Source organism: Lactuca serriola, chromosome 4 (genome assembly GCF_051521515.1).
Source record: "Lactuca serriola cultivar US96UC23 chromosome 4, Lser_US96UC23_V15, whole genome shotgun sequence".
In the NCBI taxonomy this organism is placed as follows: domain Eukaryota; kingdom Viridiplantae; phylum Streptophyta; class Magnoliopsida; order Asterales; family Asteraceae; genus Lactuca; species Lactuca serriola.
In genome coordinates, this window is record NC_136411.1 from 170,153,940 (window position 1) to 170,168,402 (window position 14,463).

The 14,463-nt window shown below is 40.2% G+C and overlaps 1 protein-coding gene across 1 annotated transcript; it reads right to left on the bottom strand.

The window, feature by feature from the left end:
- Nucleotides 1–405: 405 nt before the first annotated feature.
- Nucleotides 406–5,151, bottom strand: LOC145102922 (putative LRR receptor-like serine/threonine-protein kinase At1g05700). Its single transcript, XM_079040443.1, has 13 exons — nt 5,054–5,151; nt 4,434–4,980; nt 3,847–4,325; nt 3,603–3,741; nt 3,447–3,518; nt 3,275–3,346; nt 3,111–3,191; nt 2,847–3,019; nt 2,555–2,760; nt 2,323–2,449; nt 2,137–2,199; nt 1,853–2,042; nt 406–1,098 (listed from the first exon to the last, which is right to left on the bottom strand). The coding sequence occupies exons 1-13, from the start codon at nt 5,145–5,147 to the stop codon at nt 696–698; spliced, it is 2,646 nt and encodes an 881-aa protein (XP_078896569.1). The 5' UTR covers nt 5,148–5,151; the 3' UTR covers nt 406–695.
- Between the last annotated feature and the right edge of the window lie 9,312 nt (nt 5,152–14,463).

Here is a 14,463-nt window from a genome sequence, read left to right on the forward strand (position 1 = left end):
TGTATCTGTAGGTATCCCGTAGCCATTCCGTAGCTAATTAGCTACGGAATAGCTACGGATTAGCATCTGTAGTTATTCCGTAGTTAATTAGCTACGGAATAGCTACGGTCCGACGTCCGTAGCTATTCCGTAGCTATTCCGTTACTAAATTAGGGCATCCCATTCTGTAGCTGATCCGTAGCTAATTAGCTACAGAAATTTTCCGTAGCTATTTTCCGTAGGAAAACCCCATGTTTTCTAGTAGTGGGAAAAAAGTTGTGGGTCTGTTTTTCTGGAACTTTGAAAAAACCTAATGATCGATGGTTTACAGTTAAAAAATTGGGAAGCAGATAATACAATTTCATGGTTGGTATATAATATCAGGAACGTATGTGTCTGATTACAAAGTACAGTTAAATGCATAAATTATATTGTAAAGACTAACGATGTTATATATGAATTCCTATGAGAAAAATCCAAAAGGATCCTAGAAAGAGTATGTTGGTTTTATAAACCAACTACAAGAACACATATTTCAAGGGTGCAAATAATCAGTTTACTACACTTATTACGCACAACGACTCAAGTGAAAACAAGCTAAGCTAGAGCAATCTTATCTCTCATTCTAGAAGGCAACACCATTTAAAACCCCCAACCACAATAAAAATCGATCAGAATAATATCACATAAAAATGTGATCTGAAGGAATAAATTCACTATCTTGGATTCGGACCATATGAACTCTCCATATTAAGAGAATTGAGTGCAGTTAGTTCCTTTGGTTTCGTCTTCTGACGAGCTCTCTCTATCACCAAACAGTCACTCAACTCCATCACCACTTCGTTCATAGTTGGTCTTCTGCTGGGCGTGTGGGAAACACACGCCATTGCCAATTCCACTGCCTTCCATGCTGAATTGATGTCAAAATCACCCACTAACCTCGGATCAACAATGTTTTTCATGTCCCCTTCTGCGAGCTTTAGATTGACCCACCGACATATGTGGATGTTGTCGTTTTCATGTTTTGTTATTGCCGGCTCTCCTGTAATTATAACCAGAAGCACAATCCCAAAGCTATAAACGTCGCTTTTCTCAGTTAGCCTATTTGACGTGTAATACCTGAAAGACAAAATTCATATTGCATTTATACCAAATGATCCATTGTTAACAATGAAAAGAAATTGCAAGGCTTGTCGCATTATTCTTTTGTAATTGAAATTGTGATGGTAGACGAAAGGTTTATTAATATATATATTTAGATCATAACCGAGTTAGGAACAGAAACCTTTTATGTTTCAAAGTTTAGTCACAAGAGTTTTAGGAAGTTGACACTTTTGGTCCATTTTGAAAATTGTTAGCAACAAGAACCTTTGATGTTTCATAGTTTAGCCACAAAAGTTTTAAGAAGTTACACTATTGGTCCATTTTGAAAAACAAAAACGTATTCGGCGAACTTTTTATGTTTTATAATTTCGCCACAAAAGTTTTAAGAAGTTGACACTTTTGGTCCCTTGTATTTTATATTGTCACCTTGAGTTTTATTTTAAGAATTGACACTTTTGGTCCATTTTGAAAAAAAAAATCATATTCGACGAACTTTTTATGTTTCATAATTTGGTCACAAAAGTTTTAAGATGTTGACACTTTTGGTCCCTTGTATTTTATGTTTGCCACCTTGAGTTTTATTGTATTATGAACTTGACACATTTGGTCTATTTTGAAGAAAAAAAAATGTCTTCGGCGAAGCCGGGATCACCTACTAGTTTATATCTAATTCAAAGGTTTCTTTCTAAATAAAATCTTGTTCCTCAAAAAACAATTCTTTCGCATTGCAATAAATACAGGTTTTAAATATAAGATTAGGAAAACTCACTCAGGGTCGAGGTATCCAGGAGTCCCAGCAACTGCTGTTGAAATATGGGTACCACCTTCGGTTGGAAAAGCTTTGGACAACCCAAAGTCTGCTAGTTTAGCCTGAAAAGTTTCATTCAGTAAGATGTTGTTACACTTCACATCTCTGTGGACTATCGGTGGTTTGCACCCATGATGCAAGTACTCCAGCCCTAAAAAAAGAACCCCATATATATAAGATCTTGGTGATTATATATAAAAGAGAAAAATATAAGCAACTAGAATTTAAATAATTTTGTTACGAACCATGTGCTGCATCACATCCTATTTGTAGTCTTTCTTCCCAATTCAAGATACTTGAACTCGTATCTGCTCACGTAATTTGAAATATTAGTACTTAATTAATTACTCTTGTTTGTAATATGTTCCTTAACTTTGAACATAGAGAAAAGCATATGTCAATGATATGATGAGTATTGAGTAGTTGAGTACCAAATAGATGCCTTTCTAAGTTGCCATTAGCCATGTACTCGTAAATGATTCCCTTCTGGTTGCCTTCATTGCAGTACCCAACAAGCGAAATTAAGTTTTTATGATGAACACTCAGTAGAAGATAGGCCTGTGCGCATAAGAGACTTTTCAGCTTTCCATGCAATATCAATTGAATACATATGGTTCCTCCTTCTTATACGCATGTTTTCATATGTTTTAGTTCTAAAGTTACCTCAGCCTGGAATTCTTTGTCCCCTTGGAGCGATGATTCTGAAAGCATCTTCACAGCAACTTCTGTATCATCGATATGCCCATGGTAAACTGTTCCAAATCCTCCTTTCCCAATAACAACGTTGAAGTTATCGGTGATGCTCTGTACCTCTGAGTATGTGTATTGTTGTTTTCTTATTTGCATCCCATTGCCTATTTTCCTTTTGTCTGCATGCAATTTTTCATGCATGTGTCAGTGGTAACTAAAGTTTTTCTTACAAGGTTTATTAATGAAAGAGTAGTGAATTTCATACCGCTTGTTTTTTGCTTTCTAATAATCCATATCGCCATGAATACAGCAGTCAAGATCACCAAGAGTGATGCGGCAGATGCTATTATTGGAACAACGATTTTGTTATCCTTGGTGTTTTTACAACGATTCATGCCACAAGAACTTAAACTATCACCAGTGCTCTCTCCATCAAAACTAATTTCAGGGCATAAGTGTTAGACTCTAAAGCAGTGAATAGTAACATAATTATAGTCATAATATTTAGAAATATCGATCAGTAGCAAACCTCAATGACAATAATCCCTTGTTTGACTTTTCTAGGAGCTGTGCTGGAACTGGCCCAATGAAATTGTTTCCTTTTAAATTTCTATAGCGAATAATAAATAAGATTAGTTTTATCTCCTAAAACTAGAGTACTTATGATGATAGCTTAAGGGGAAGATAACTTACAGGACCTTGAGGAAGTTCATTCCAGAGAGAAAATTAGGCACAGTTCCTGTTAAGTTATTGTTTGACAAATCCCTGAAATTGGAATGGAGAGAATAACACATACAGTTGTAGGAGTTAACTTTTGTATATGTTTTCATTTTGTATATCTTCCTAATTAGTAGTGTTGACTTACAAGGTCTCTATCATTGTGAGATTAGCAAATCCTGGATCAATTCCTCCATTCAGTCCGCTGCTAGACAAGTTCCTGATTTCAAATAAAACCGTGAATAAATTTTTACAAACAGAGTATAAATTATATAACGATGGATTCTTGAAAATGTATTCATACAAGAATGTTATCCTATAAGACATGGTGTCATTGTAGCTGCATCTGATGCCCTCCCAAACAAACTCTTGTGGAGCACATGGATCTCCATGCCAGTGTCTTGTTATTATGTAAGTCGACTTAATGCTCCACATCGCAGCAGCTAATTAATTATTTCCATTATACAGACAAAAGAAACGAGATAAGTGATGCTAACTATTAATTTAAGCCTACTCTGTTCTAAATCAAAAGACAAATTTACACTTACCATCTCGATCATCTGTTTGCCTTTGTGGGAGCTGCTTCAATACGTAAACCTCAAGAGCATTGATGATGGGAGGAAGTGTTGAGTTTTTTGTTTTGTTTATAGTAAGTGTATACGTGGGTGCTACTATCTCAGGTTCAGTGCTGTAGATAGTGGTTGTCGTGTGATTTTTTGGAGAGAAATTCCCATACCAGAGGCTCCCATTTAGGTAAATATTGAATTGTCTTGTCTGGTTCTTTTTCAGTATTTCAATTTCAGCAAAGTGTGTGTAGATAAGAAACTTATCTGTGACATTATCAGGAGTCCACCCTATCTTAAATGACTCCATTGGGTATCTTGGTGTGATGGCAGTAGTCATGACATCAGATGGTGGATCAATGGTTGTGAAAAGAAACGCAGAAACTTTGTCAAATGTGTATAAGTACGTACTATTAGCCCAACTAATTGGACTCCATAGTCGATCATACTTGTCATCTTTATACCTATGTCAAGAATCAAGAAAACCGAAGTTATAAGTACTTATGTTTTCCTAAATATTCAATGAAACCTAAGTGTAAAGTTAGTTGTAAGAAAACATTTAGAAGCCTGACCTTACTGTTCCAAATGAAGTTCCAAAATTTACACGTGCAAAAAGGTACATTGATCCAAGACTAGTTTCTTCATACATGTTGTTTGCCAGAGGTCTTAATTCTATGGCTGATATGAAAGGAGTTCCACGACCTGTATTTACAAGACAAACATGTATGTAATCTGATGAAGGGACATGTATGATCTCCATGTTTACTGGTTTAGATGAGGAGTTAAATTTCATTGTATCCCAGTAATCAGGTCCAAGATAGACATCGAACTCTGGAAGCATGCCATTGAAGTCATAATTCCCATACATAAACCTTGCTCGTATCAGATACCTATTACCCTTTCCATGGGTTGGTTTTAGGGTGTAACAGTTTCTTGTGTTTTGTGGAAAACTTGTGAGGGTGGTAAGCTGTGTATCAAGGGTGAAGGAGTTGTATATGGGCAATATGTTATGGATCTCGCCACTATCGATGAAGTCAGCATCTGATACATAGTTGATGTCTGTTTGATTATCTGTGTATGTTGAGCCTTTGACAATTCCGCAGTCTATGCTTATGAAGCCTGCAATTGGAGGAGGAAGAGAGGTTATTCGTCAATAGATTCGATAGTATTTACTGAATGTTTGATTTAGTACCTGATTGATCTTGATCATCCTGCGCATGAACTGATCCTGATGTAAAAACTAAACTAAGTAGAACCAATGGAAAGAAGCCTTGGAAGATCTTCATTTCTTTCATAAGTTCATATTCTGAAGTATCTAGACGTGTGATCATCTTATACATGCTTAGAAAAATGCATCTATTTAGTTGTTATTATTATTATTATTATTATTATTATTATTATTATTATTATTATTATTATTATTATTATTATTATTATTATTATTATTATTTAGCACTTATATGTTGTCAAAGCATTTCTTTATTGTTCTACTCGAGTGACAATTGTTGATGACTTATGTTGTTTTTGCGTTTAGAAGAGCAATCATGTAACATACAGTTATTAAGATATGGCTTGTTTAGGCGTAACACCAATGAACGAAGAGTTACATGCATGCACAATTTAGTTTCTTCTATGCTTGAATGTACACTTCATTAAGTTATTTAATTTGGTACGCTTAAAGTCATATATACCCTATAATTAGAGGCTGAGCAGTTTCTTTGTTGACACCCTAATTCACCCTGTAGCATGCCAGCATGATTCTTGGTTTAAAGATTGTAATCAAACCTGATACAATCATATAATATGGGGTTGACTATAGATTAACACACATAATTCTTGATGGTACGTGCTGGAATGTAATATAATTAATAAAATTATCCTTCATTGTTTAGGAGTACTAAGTATCTTTAATTTAGTAATCAAATCATATACCTTGGCGTTGACTAGTAGGTTAATATATGAAATTCTTGATGATGCTCGACTGGATCATAATTAATCAACATTATCTATCAATGTTTAAGAATATTATTAAAAATATTCACAAAAATGACGGTATGTTATTGTTATATTATTGGAATTACCATACTTTTAAAGGAAATATCCAATAAAGTCTTAATATTTTACTATAATTTAAGAAAAGTTCTAAACTAAAAAAATATTATCGAAAAAACAAGGAATACTAGTTAAAACGGCGACAGACCCTTTTCACCCGATAACAAGGCTTGCAACTGTATGATGTGGCTTATTTTGCTTACCTAGAAGCTGAGTCAACACAAGTATCTCACTCATCCTATTTAAGAACCATATACCGATTTGCTACATACGTCCTTCAAAACCCTAAGTTGCTAATCACCAAAATCACAAAGCTGGAAGATGGCATCCTCTTCCTCTGTCTTTAACAGCAGTGCTAATCGGTCAGCTAGGAACAGTCAAAGAAGAAGGTACAATTGTAATGATCCAGTTGGTAAGTGGATTTTGTAGAAACCAGAAAAATCTGGAAGGAGATTAAATGGTTGCAATAATTTCACGGTGAGTAACTTAATACTTTTGAAATTAAACCTATTGGAAGTTACAATGTGCATAATTTTGTGCAATACAAGATAAAGAGAAGGATTGCAAATTCTTTGAGTGGATAAATCCTCCATTACCAAACAAGTTGTACAAGGACCCGATGTTCGAATTTTACAACCAAGGAAATCAAGCCATTGATGAAGATTTTAAAGAATTTATGGAAGAAGAAGATGCGGAAGAAGTAGTACAAGAGATTTCTATAGAACATGAAGGTGGAACTCTTGCTAGGAGTTGGATTTGGTGTTTGGTTGTTTCATTGTAATTGTTTTGGTTTTGGTTATGTAATGTTAGGTTGATCAAGTACGGTTATATCTTTTGCAATGTATGGTATGAAATGTTGGATGTTTATTTTATAATGTAACGGTATGAAATCTATGAAATGTATGGTTGTTTTTGTAAGTTGTTTACAACCATCAATCTATGTGTTGAGATTCTAAACCAAAAAATGACCAAATATTCCAAAGCAGACATGCAAATCAATTAACCAAAACAGAAATTACGTTGACTATAAGAAACCAACATAGTTTGTACAAATAATATCACATAGTGTTTAACTTTCCAAAAAATAAACAAAATGGGCAATTAGTTAACCAAACAGTTATAAACAAAAGCATACACAATGTCTATTTCGTAACAAAAAAAGGCTATCAAAATCATGTCCCTAATCCAAAAGAAATGCATTTTGTGAACTCATCCAAAAAAAAAAAAAGAGGGGGGGGGGGGGGGGTGGGGGATTAGTTACACAATGGCTTTTTCATAGTATTAGTTTGGTTATCTCACATAGTATTAGTTTGGTTATCTTCTCTGATGTCCTCCTCACCCTCATGATTTATTAGGTGTCATTAATACCCTCCTCTTTGTCTTCACTTTGGTCATGTTGAGATTAATTATCCTTAATACCTTCTTCCTCGTCTTCACTTTCATCATGTTGAGACTAAGTATCATCAATACACTATTCTTGAACATTGGTTTCCTAAAAAAACAACTAAGTTAAACAAAATGAGTTAATTGAAATTGCAAACACCTAAAGAAGTAAACACTTACCATTGGGATTGGTTTGATAAATCCAAAGTCATTGATTTGATATTCATTATGTCCAAGAGTACCCACTATATCAACATTATTATACTTTGCCCTTAAATCTTTAATTGATTTTATAATGCTATCCATATTTGATATATATCAATGTCATCCCCTTCATTTTCCATATCATTTTAGGGTATGTCATTTTTTGGTTCATGTTTAGTCTCAAACTCAGGTTTAGTCTCAAACTTAGGTTTAGTTTCAAACTAAAATTATGGGCCCTTTAAACTTTGCCCCATCTTACTTTTACCATCAGTTAGCCTCTAGAACCACATTTATTGCCTCTACTACTTGTTGGCCCATTTCTTCTTCCCTACCACATCTTCTCCAATGAGTAAGATCAGAATCCAACTAAGGCCTTCCCATTTTCTTTGTAACACTTATAAAATTCAAGCCAATTTAAAACTTTTTCAAAACATTTAAAACCAGTAGTTATTACAATTTTTTTCCAAAATAGTCTAATATCAGAGTTTTCCCAGAGACATATTTAAAACATGAGGAGTTGTACGATCACGCCTTTTCCTTGCCGCGATCCCCTGATGCACCTGAAACAACAAACTGAAACTGTAAGCCCCGAAAGCTTGGTGAGTTCCCCCAAAATACCAACCTCATAGAACCATAATCATATTATAACAACAAATACAGCACGACATGCATAATGAGCCTTCAGCCTGACTGGACTGCCTTGCAGGGCCTACAACCTATCTGGACCGCTCCCGAGCCTTCGGTATGATTGGCCCGCCTCGCAGGGCCAACAGCCTATCCGGACCGCTCACCGGGTATGTTGGCCTACAACACAAAGCAGATTCGGCCTCAACCCAACCCCCAATCAAACAAACATGTGCACATAAATTTTCGTATGCTAGCTCATATCATGAAATAGTCAAACTGATCTAACAGATCACTAATCATAGCAACATCCCAATAACCGGGATACAAACCTAACCGATCACAAACATAACATCATCCTATAACCAGGTCACTATAAATAAGCATATCACCATCCTAACTACAAAGATGTAATCAATAAACATATTATGCCATAACCAGATACAATCCATAAAGGGTCGGCCTTGGTGCCTTAGACCCTATTGATATAGTGAGGATAACTCACATCGCAAGTAGTGCTAAAATACTGTAAATCTCTCACTGCTGCCTCACCGGGGATCCCAAACTATTACATAATAATTACTAAGTTAATACCCAAAATAACCTTCTTGACTAAAAGTCCACACCATTCATTACGTCTATTCCTTTTATTGGGCCAAGTCCCAATTACCCAGTCCTCGACTTGATAGTCTATATATAAAGCCCAATGTAACAACCCATTTTTCACATCCAAAAATTTCATTTTTTTATAAATTACTTTAATTAAAACGTTCGTAGGAAAACATTATCAAATCATAACATTTCATAAAACTGTGTATAATGTCTGAAAATCCAAATCCTAAAATAGTGATAATATCAGAGTACAATCCCAAGGAAAACTCATAATGCAGAATCTGAGGTGTGTGTATGAGGTGCAGCTACCGCGCCATCTCCTTCCCCTTTGCTGAAGAGGTACCTGAAACAAAACTGAAAACTGTAAACACAAAGCTTAGTGAGTTCCCTCATGGTACCACATACCATACAATATACTGTCAGGCAATTATGGGGCACCTAACTTACCCAGGTCAAACCATTCTGGGGTGTTTGACGTACCTAGGTCAAGCCATTCTAGGGTGCTTGACGTACCCGTCGGTCTATTTCACCCGACTACCGGGGACTATTTCACCCCTACTACTACCACATAAACATATAGCATAACATAATGTACTGTCAGACAATTTTGGGGTGTCTGAGTTACCCAGGTCAAACCATTATGGGGTGTTTGACGTACCCAAGTCAAGCCATTCTGGGGTGCTTGACGTACCCGTCGGTCTATTTCACCCGACTACCGGGGACTATTTCACCCTACTACTACTACCACATAAACACATATTGAAAGCACATAAACATAACAGGTAGCAGCAAACTTAGATGAATATCACAAAGACAACCATCTAACGTACAACTCTTACTAGTGGGCCGGCATTGTGGCCGTAAACCCACCACTACTGGAAGGTAACTCACCTCAGAAGGTTGACTGCTGAAAAACTGCTCGGCAACTGACTGACTGCTGCTCCGGTAACCCTCCGGCTATAATCCCACAAAACACTCAGTTAGAATCTGATATCTACTCTTAGGGAAAAATGACTATTTTACCCCTAACCAAGTCCAAGTCAAAGTCAACTTCCAGTTGACCCGACTTGTCGAGTTGGGCCGCCAACTTGTCGACGACTTGTCAAGTCCCTAACTCTTTACCTGTCCTTATCCACGACTCTACACTTCGAGTTCAGCAACGACTCGACGAGTTCTCCCTTCTTTATGAACGTCGAATGAATCTTCATTTAACTTGCCGAGTCGTATGAACAACTCGTCGAGTTAACCTTCATCTGATAAAAAAGTCATGTCCTCGACTCGCCGAGTTGCATGAACAACTCGTCGACTTCATCTTTAATTGTAAGGAGATTGCCTTGCACTCGTCGAGTCCGTTCTTGCACTCGTCGAGTCCCATGAACTCTAGATCTAAGGCTAATTCCAATACGTTGGGTCACTCCCTTGGACCCTCTAAAAACCCTTCTAGAACTCAAATGGTTTCCTTCAAACCTTAACAGAAAAGTGAAGTTTTTTGCCTCGGACTCGCTGAGTCCCAAGAACGACTCGTCGAGTCGGGCATGTCGAAGTCTCATTTCTCGATTTCCAGCGTACAACTCTTGACCAAAAGGTAGATCTAAGCTCCTTCAATCGTTCTAGAACATAAAGTTACAAATTTACGTGCATGCATGGGACTTTGATCTCAAAAGGTCATAAAATAAGCTCTTATGATGCATGGTACCTTGGATGAGTGCAAAAGCAACCCCTAACTACCTTGTGACTCCCTTAATGGCTTGATTCTGAAGTCTCAACCCCCAACCATGCTTGCAGTCATGGTTGGTCACCAAAAATGGCTTATAAAAACCCTAAATCTCCTCAAAAAGGGATCTAATAAATGAAAGAGCAAGGTTACAGCTTTATACCTCCAATGAACTGTGGAAGATGCACAAACTCGGGTTCCCTTGGTCTTCACTTGTTTCCTCAAGCCTTTCCCTTCCTCCTTATGGTCACAACTAGCAAGATCCACCAAAAATGCCTTAGTCTTCTCCAAAATGGCTAGGGCTTGCTTAAGGGGAGTTCTGGAAGCATTGGGGACGAAAGGGAGACTGAACAAGTGGTTTAAATAGGATGCAAACCTCATCTAGGGTTTTGTCTGGACAGCGTCTACTCGCTAAGTCCGGACACGGACTCGTCGAGTAGGTCATTAAACTTCTGTGTCCAATATGCTCCGACTCGACGAGTTGGACCTCAACTCTCCGAGTCCAACGCCAAAATGCAAGATACTAGAATAAAATACATAGCAGAAACCAGGTGCTACAAATCTCCCCTGCTTATTTTATACTTCGTCCTCGAAGTCTGCTGTTCGATCCTGGAAGAGTTATGGAAAATGCTCCATCATCTCGTCTACCGGATCCCACGTCCATTCCGAGCCCTTCCAATGCTGCCATTGCACCTTCACCAGCTCGACCTTCTTGTTCCTCAGATCCTTCGACTTCCGGTCGAGGATCGCCACAGGCCGCTCAATGTAGTTCAAGTTTGTCATCAACCTGAATATCCTCTAGGGGCACCACTGTCGAGTGGTCCACCAGGCATATCCGTAGCTGGGAGACGTGGAAGGTGCTATGAATCTGACTAAGTTCGGCTGGCAGGTCCAGCCGATACGGCACCTTGCCCACCCGAGATATGACCTTGGAAGGTCCAATATACATGGGGCCTAACTTGCCCCGCTTCCTGAATCGGATGACGCCTTTCCAAGGAGACACCTTTAGGAGAACCATATCCCCAACCTGGAACTCTAGGTCTGAACGACGCTTGTCGGTATAGCTTTTCTGCCGACTCTGTGTTGTCTGAAGTCTGCTCCTGACCAGCTGAATCCTTTATGTCGTCTTGAGCACTACGTCGGTGCTCCCCATGACCCTCTAGCCAACCTCACCCCAGCATATCGGGGTCCTGCACTTCCTCCCGTATAACATCTCAAAGGGTAGACGATCGATACTCGCGTGGCAGTTGTTGTTATAAGAGAACTCAGCCAACGGAAGGTAAGCATCCCAACTACCGCCAAAATCTAACACACACGCCTGCAGCATATCTTCCAGAGTTTGGATGGTCCGCTCACTCTGGCCATCCGTCTGCGGGTGAAAGGAGGTGCTGAAATGCAGACGAGTACCCAACTCGTCGTGGAATTTCTTCCAAAACCTGGAAGTGAACCGAACATCCCTGTCAGAAATCACGGAGACCGGCACCCCGTGTCGAGCCACCACCTCTCGAATATAAATATCGGCGAGCTTCTCGATCGATATGCTCTCCTGGATCGGTATAAAATGGGCACTCTTAGTCAACCAATCCGCAATGACCCATATGGAATCCACTCCCCGTGCGGTCCTGGGAAGCTTGGTGATGAAATCCATAGTAATATCTTCCCACTTCCACAGCGGAATATCCAACGGCTGCATCTTGTCGTGTAGCCACTGGTGCTTGGCCTTGACCTTCCTGCAGGTCAACCACCGCTCCACATACCATGCTACATCCCGCTTCATGCAAGGCCACCAATAATCAACACGAAGATCCCTATACATCTTCGTTGCCCCAGGATGAATGGAGAATCAGGATTTGTGCGCCTCCTCCATCAGAACCTGGCGCACGCCTCCAAGGTATGGAACCTATATCCTGCAGTGTAGTGTCAATAATCCCCTGCTTTCATAGTCGAAGGAGGAAACCTGACCCACTATACGCTCACTCTTCCGATGTTCCTCCTTCATAGCCTCCTGCTGGGCCTGTCGGATCTGCTCCAATAATAGGGTCACTACTGTTATCCACATGCATATATCTCTGATTGGCGCTGCCTTGCGGCTAAGCACATCGGCCACCGTGTTGGCCTTCCCCGGATGGTAAAGGATCTCACAATCATAATCCTTCACCACGTCCAACCACTGATGCTGCCTCATGTTCAGATTCGGCTGATCCATGAGATACCTCAGGCTCTTGTGGTCCGTGTAAATGGTACAACGAACCCCATAGAGGTAATGACACCAAATCTTGAGGACAAAAACAACAGCCCCCAATTCCAAATCATGCGTCGGATAATTCGCCTCGTGAGGCTTCAGCTGCCTCGAAGCGTAAGCAATAACGAGCCCTCTCTGCATCAAAATCGCACCTAAACTCGCAATAGACGCGTCACAGTATACAACAAAATCCTCTACGCCCTTAGGCATAGCTAGGATTGGCGCCTCACACAATCTCCGTCTCAGAGTCTCGAATGCAGTCTGCTGCTCGGGTCCCTAATAGAAAACTACGGCCTTCTTCGTAAGTCGAGTCAATGGCACGACTATCTTGGAGAAATCCTGGATGAATCTTCGATAGTAGCCGGCTAATCCCAGGAAACTCCGAATCTCAGATGGAGACTTGGGAACCTCCCATCTCATCATGGCCTCCACCTTGGCCGGGTCGACCAGAATCCCGTTCTGATTGACAAGGTGCCCAAGAAACTGCACCTTGCGCAACCAGAACTTACACTTGGCGAACTTGGCATACAATCTCTCCCTCCTCAGAGTATCCAAAACCTCTCGTAGGTGATCCGCATGTTGCTCCTACGTCTTGGAATAAACCAAGATATCATCAATAAATACTATCACGAACCGATCCAGCATCGACCTACATACGCGGTTCATGAGATCCATGAACGCGGCGGGAGCATTGGTGAGTACGAAGGGCATCACCACGAACTCATAATGGCCATAGCGAGTCCAAAACACAGTCTTCTGCACATCCTCCTCTTTGACCCTCATCTGATGGTATCCCGAGCGCAGATCAATCTTGTAAAACAAAGATGCTCCCTGAAGCTGGTAAAAAAGGTCGTCATTCCTCGGGAGTGGGTAACGGTTCTTCACCGTTACCTTGTTCAGCTCCCGATAGTCTATGCACATGCGATGTGACCCGTCCTTCTTCATAACAAACAGAATCGGGGCTCCCCAAGGCGAACTACTCGGCCTGATAAATCCTTTGTCTAGCAGCTCCTGCAGCTGTGTAGACAACTCCTACATCTCAGGAGGAGCCAATCGATATGGTGCCTTGGCTATCGGAGCTGCACCAGGGACTAAGTCGATCCTGAACTCCACCTATCGCTCTGGAGGTATCCCAGGAAGCTCCTCTGGGAACACATCTGCGTAGTCTCGCACCACCGGAACGTTACTCACCGTCGCCTCACCCGCCTCCTGGGTATCCATGACATAGCCGACATATCCTGCGCAACCCTGATGAAGGTAACGACTGGCCCTCGCTGCCGAACATAAGGCTGGTCCTCGCTGTGGCCTCTCGCCCTGAATCACCAGCTCTCCCCCACTTGGGGTCCTGATCTGCACCAACGGTTGCGCGTAGTTGATCACCGCCCCATTGGGGCTTAGCCAATCCATGCCGATAATAACCTTGTTCCCCCGCAAAGGTATCAGAACCAAGTCTACTAGGTAGCACTACTCGAATAATCTTAGCACACAATCTCGGAATACTGCTGATGCTCGCACCGATCGATCATCAACAATCTCTACCTCTAAAGGGCAATCCAACATGACCGAACACTCGGGAAACATTTTGCTAAGCACAAGGGAAACAAAAGATCGAGTGGCACCTGAATCAAACAACACCTGTACAGGAATACCGTTTACATGGAACGACCCTAAACATGCATATACAGAGCATATATCAATATCATGAACATCATATAAGTAGATCAGTGGGGAAGAATCATACCTGTCACTACATCGGGTGCGGTGCATGCCT